The sequence below is a fragment of the Coregonus lavaretus genome, assembly GCF_964263955.1.
Source record: "Coregonus lavaretus genome assembly, chromosome: 5".
Taxonomy (NCBI): domain Eukaryota; kingdom Metazoa; phylum Chordata; class Actinopteri; order Salmoniformes; family Salmonidae; genus Coregonus; species Coregonus lavaretus.
In genome coordinates this window covers 27,046,577-27,052,669 of record NC_139992.1, presented here as the reverse complement: position 1 = coordinate 27,052,669, position 6,093 = coordinate 27,046,577, and the positions used below count along the sequence as shown (strand labels likewise).

The 6,093-nt window shown below is 45.6% G+C and overlaps 1 protein-coding gene across 1 annotated transcript in view; it reads right to left on the bottom strand.

The window, feature by feature from the left end:
* Nucleotides 1-6,093, bottom strand: part of myo16 (myosin XVI) — a gene marked incomplete at both ends in the record, with an annotated part of 152,201 nt that overhangs the window by 34,390 nt on the left and 111,718 nt on the right. The window contains 2 exons of the mRNA XM_084161983.1: nt 780-985; nt 2,594-2,674. Of these exons, the coding sequence (XP_084018109.1) occupies nt 780-985; nt 2,594-2,674 (287 nt within the window). The remainder of the gene's footprint in view (nt 1-779; nt 986-2,593; nt 2,675-6,093) is intronic.

Sequence of the window (6,093 nt, the reverse complement as noted above, 5' to 3'; positions counted from 1 at the left end):
GAAGTAGGTCACTTCCACCTAACCATTGTATGTGTCTGTGTTTGTGCGTGCGTGCATTTGTGCATGTGTGCTTGTTTGGGGGGGAACCCAACAAGAGTAAAACGTGTGCCATAAAAGGGGCTCCCGAGTGGCGCAGTGGTCTATGGCACTGCATCTCAGTGCTAGAGGCGTCACTTCAGACCCTGATTCGTTTCCAGGCTGTATCACAATCCGGCTGTGATTGGGAGTCCCATAGGGCGGCACACAATTGGCCCAGCGTAGTCTGGGTTTGGCCGGGGTAGGCCGTCATTGTAAATAAGAATTTGTTCTTAACTGACTTGCCTAGTTAACAAAAACAAACAAAAAAGGCCTGTGAGAAGGCAGAGAGAAGGCAGAGTCTTTTTGATCCTCCCTATGGTGCTACCATCCCCCCTATCACACAGAGGCCACAGTGACCCACCATACTCACAGGCCTGGATCCATTTCAGCCCATATCCCTTTCCCCTAGCCTCTACCCCTTCAGTCTTCACAGATCTGAAAAGACTGGATAAGTGGAAGCATATGGTGGAACCTTCCCAAGTCCTATTGCAAGGCAAGGTGGACCCATAAACATCTTGTTTACACCTATCAGATTTATACAGATTTTCAGACAATTTCCCCATCGCCGTTGTTTAGAGATCTAAAGGGATAGGATCGGGGCCTAAATGGAGGCCAGGATAAATCCATTATGGATCATTGTAATATATTTTCTACTAACTCTAGTTCAACAGGAGCAGCCTGTAGTGTATTGTGCCACCTACCTGGTGAGGAAGCCGTTGAAGGGCAGGCGTACAGGGTAGCCATAGCGGATCATCCGGACCATCTCCAGCACCCCTACATACTGCAGCTGGGTAGACACGTGGAAAGTGTCAAAGCAGTCTGCCGTGCCACTGCTGTTGGGACGCACACACTCCACAAAGTGAGGGGTACACGACTGTAGCTTACTGACCACCTCTGACAGAGCGTTCTGAAAGGGGGGGGGGGGGGGGGGGGGGGGGGAGAGATGGCGAGATAGAGGGAGAGAGAGATTGTTTCATGTTAAAATTCATGTTCCTTAAGCACTTGGCAATTGAGTTGACCCGATTCCTCACTCCCTTGTCACCTTCACACATGTGAAAGCAATGGTGTTGGTATCAGATTCATGGCAATATGGTTCCATTTATCCCTCTAGAGGGCTAGTTCCTCAACCTGGGCTAGTTCCTCATCCTGGGCTAGTACCTCAACCTGAGCTAGTTCCTCAACCTGAGCTAGTTCCTCATCCTGGGTTAGTTCCTCAACCTGGTATAAATTACTCAACCTGGTCTAGTTCATCAACATGGGTTAGTTTCTCAACCTGGGCCAGTTCCGCAACCTGGGCCAGTACCTCAACCTGGGCTAGTTCCTCAATCTGGGTTAGTTCCTCATCCTGGGTTAGTTCCTCAACCTGGTATAAATTCCTCAACCTGGTATAAATTCCTCAACCTGGCTTAGTTCCTCAACCTGGGTTAGTTCCTCAACCTGGGTTAGTTCCTCAACCTGGGCTAATTCCTCGACCTGGGATAGTTCCTCAATCTGGGATAGTTCCTCAATCTGGGTTAGCGGTCGCCAAGACAACAGTGAGTGAGGAGTGAGGTCACGTCATGTGTGTGATGAAGTGGTCTGATTGGTTAGGGTGTGTTGTCTCTGTAGGGACCAGCAATACAAATACTTCTCCTGACTAAGGCTGTGAGAGTGTGTCAGAGTGTGTTTCTCAGATATACACATACACCGGCGTCACTCGATCATGCTTCTTACCACTCCCTAATGACGTGGCTCTCTACTGTAAATGTGTGTGTGTGAGTAGGCTACTGCACTGTACTGAGAGCCGTGACATCAGAAACTTACAGTATCTCCAACACACGCGCACGCACGCACGCACGCACGCACACACACACACACACACACACACACACACACACACAGAGCCCATTGTTCATTGTTCATTCATACATTCAGAGGGCTTTATACTTGGGTGGATACAGCGTCATTCTTCAGCCCACACTCACCTTCTCTCCTCTCTCCTTCTCCCCCTCTCCTTCTCTCCATTCCTTGTAAGACCACAGCTCCTGCCTGCAGGCAGCACACTGCCCTCATTCAAACCACCAACCATCACTCACACCAAAGCTACATCCATGTTACGCCACCATCACATCACATTGGATTTAGTGGTGTGGAAATTGGAATGCGATCTGCCTTTGTTTTGCACTTGTGGGGTAGAGATCCATCTAAATGAATAGTGTTGTTTCATTTGGATCAACTACAGATTACTACCACATTTTATAGACTTCAGTTTTTGGTTGTGGTTCAGAGATATGGGTCAGGGGTTGCATCCAAAATGGCACCCTAGTCCCTATAGCGTGCATTACGTTTGACCAGAGGAAAGTAGTGCACTCCATGCAGCCAGGGTCATGGTTAGGGTCAGCTACAGAAGTTCAATGACTTCAGTGTTTGGGTTGAGGTGAGTGTTAGGATTAGGGTTAGGATCCCTACTGGGTAAAGTGCTTGGGTTATTATGGTTGTGGTTTGGTCCATTGTTGTGCTACTGCTTAATGCTTACCCTCAGCTGCACAGCAACTGTAACTGGACCACACCTCTCCAGCCTCTGCAGGAAAGATGTTGCTCCCTTCTTCTTCAAGAGCTGAGAGAGAGAAAGAGGAGGGGAAGAGGGCGAGAGAGAGAGAGACAGAGACAGAGACAGAGACAGAGAGAGAGAGAGAGAGAGAGAGAGAGAGAGAGAGAGAGAGAGAGAGAGAGAGAGATACACAGAGAGAGAGAGAGAGACAGAGAGAGAGAGAGATACACAGAGAGAGAGAGAGAGAAGGGAGGAGGGAGGAGGGGGATGGTGTTATTAGAGAGCTATGAATATTGTATATTAACAATACTAGTTGGTTGACTGTGCTCTGGAGACACCACGTGATGCAGTCCTATGAATACGGTCAAACCCTAACCATGGTTGAGGTAGAGGAGGAGGACAATGAAAAAATAAATAAATGAATATGGTCATGACTAGATCTATAAAGCCAATTTGCCATTACGGTCATACATCTATACACTATTCAATGTCCTCCTCCTATACCTCAACCATTCAGTACTATACAACAACGTACTGTACCATATCATATAATCATATTATCATTATTACAATTCTGCATTATAATTTATTTGATGATGGATGTAAATCCATGAGCTTCTTTATAACCGTGTTTAACTACAGTGCAGTAATATTGTGCAATGTTATGTCCTGTTATTATAAAGGTCTTTGTTAGCATGGGGAAAGAGTGAAGGTCTTGTGTAAGCCTTTCCTCTATATGTTTAATGAGGAGGGCCATGGGGTTCAGCCTTCAGCAGGTTATGCAATGCAGAGGCTATTATAGTGTACATACACACACGCATGCACACAGACACACACACACACACACACACACACACACGCACACGCACACACAAAAACACACACAAACACACGTGCACAGACACACACTCAGCGAGTCCTACTATTTACTGCCCTATTAGATTTGACCTGAATACAGAGACAGAGCGAGAGGGGGAGAGAGAGAGAGAGAGAGAGAGAGAGACAGAGAGACAGAGAGACAGAGAGACAGAGAGACAGAGAGAGACAGAGAGACAGAGAGACAGAGAGAGAGAGAGAGAGAGAGAGAGAGAGAGAGAGAGTTCATCTGCCTTTGGACTAAAGAGCACGAACCCACCAAAGAAATCGGAAATAGAGACAAAATAAATAAGGAAATCATCTTAGCAGAGAAAAATGTCCTCCTATCTGCTAACTATATCCCCCCACTAGAATCCCCATACTTTAATGAAGACAGCTTCTTCATCCTAGAGGGGGAGATCAATCATTTCCAGACCTAGGGACATGTACTAGTCTGTGGCGACCTAAACGCCAGAACCTGACACCTTTAGCACGCAGGGGGACAAACACCTACCTAGAGGTGACAGCAATACCCTCCCCAATATGCCCCCCTAGGTACAACTACGACAAAACAAACAACAAAAACGGGTGACAACTCCTGCAGCTCTGTCACACGCTGGGTTTGTACATAGTCAATGGTAGGCTTCGAGGGGACTCCTACGGTTGTACACCTACATCTCATCTCTTGGTAGCAGTATTGTAGACTATTTTACCAATGACCTCAACCTAGAGTCTCTCACAGTGTTCAGTCAGCCTACTGACACCCTTATCAGATCACAGCAAAAAAAAAAAAAACTGCCTACTTGAACAGAGCAATACTCAATCACAAGGTATAAAAGCTGAACAAACTGCATACTATTAAGTAATGCTATAGATGGAAGGAAAGTAGTGTAGAAATCTACCACAAAACAATTAGCCAACAACAGATTCCTTTAAGACAACTTTCTGGACAAAACGTTTCACTGCAATAGTGAAGATATAAACTTGGCAGTAGAAAGCCTTAACAGTATATTTGACCTCTCTGCTTCCCTTATCAAATCTAAACATTTCAATCAGAGAAAATTAACAACAATGAAAAATTGTTTGATGAAGAATGCAAAAACATAAGAAAGAAATTGAGGAGCCTATTCAACCAACAACACAGAGACCGAGAAAAACTGAGCCTACGCCTTCACTATGGTGAAACACTAAAAGAGTGCAGAAATAAAATTAGGAAAAATAAAGAACAGCACGTCAGAAATCAGCTCAATGTAATTGAATAATCCATAGATTCTAACCACTTCTGGGAAAATTGGAACACACTAAACAACAACATGAATAGCTATCTATCCAAAATGGAGATGTATGGATAAACTACTTCTCCAATATATTTGGCCCTATAACAAAGAACAAACAGCAAAAAAATATACAGTGGGGAGAACAAGTATTTGATACACTGCCAATTTTGCAGGTTTTCCTACTTACAAAGCATGTAGAGGTCTGTAATTTTTATCATAGGTACACTTCAACTGTGAGAGACGGAATCTAAAACAAAAATCCAGAAAATCACATTGTATGATTTTAAAGTAATTAATTTGCATTTTATTGCATGACATAAGTATTTGATACATCAGAAAAGCAGAACTTAATATTTGGTACAGAAACCTTTGTTTGCAATTAAAGAGATCATACGTTTACTGTAGGTCTTGACCAGGTTTGCACACACTGCAGCAGGGATTTTGGCCCACTCCTCCATACAGACCTCCAGATCCTTCAGGTTTCCGGGCTGTCGCTGGGCAATACGGACTTTCAGCTCCCTCCAAAGATGTTCTATTGGGTTCAGGTCTGGAGACTGGCTAGGCCACTCCAGGACCTTGAGATGCTTCTTACGGAGCAACTCCTTAGTTGCCCTGGCTGTGTGTTTCGGGTCGTTGTCATGCTGGAAGACCCAGCCACGACCCATCTTCAATACTCTTACTGAGGGAAGGAGGTTGTTGGCCAAGATCTCGCGATACATGGCCCCATCCATCCTCCCCTCAATACGGTGCAGTCGTCCTGTCCCCTTTGCAGAAAAGCATCCCCAAAGAATGATGTTCCCACCTCTATGCTTCACGGTTGGGATGGTGTTCTTGGGGTTGTACTCATCCTTCTTCTTCCTCCAAACACGGCGAGTGGAGTTTAGACCAAAAAGCTCTATTTTTGTCTCATCAGACCACATGACCTTCTCCCATTCCTCCTCTGGATCATCCAGATGGTCATTGGTAAACTTCAGACGGGCCTGGACATGCGCTGGCTTGAGCAGGGGTCCTTGCGTGCGCTGCAGGATTTTAATCCATGACGGCGTAGTGTGTTACTAATGGTTTTCTTTGAGACTGTGGTCCCAGCTCTCTTCAGGTCATTGACCAGGTCCTGCCATGTAGTTCTGGGCTGATCCCTCACCTTCCTCATGATCATTGATGCCCCACAAGGTGAGATCTTGCATGGAGCCCCAGACCGAGAGTGATTGACGTCATCTTGAACTTCTTCCATTTTCTAATAATTGCGCCAACAGTTGTTGCCTTATCACCAAGCTGCTTGCCTATTGTCCTGTAGCCCATCCCAGCCTTGTGCAGGTCTACAATTTTATCCCTGATGTCCTTACACAGCTCTCT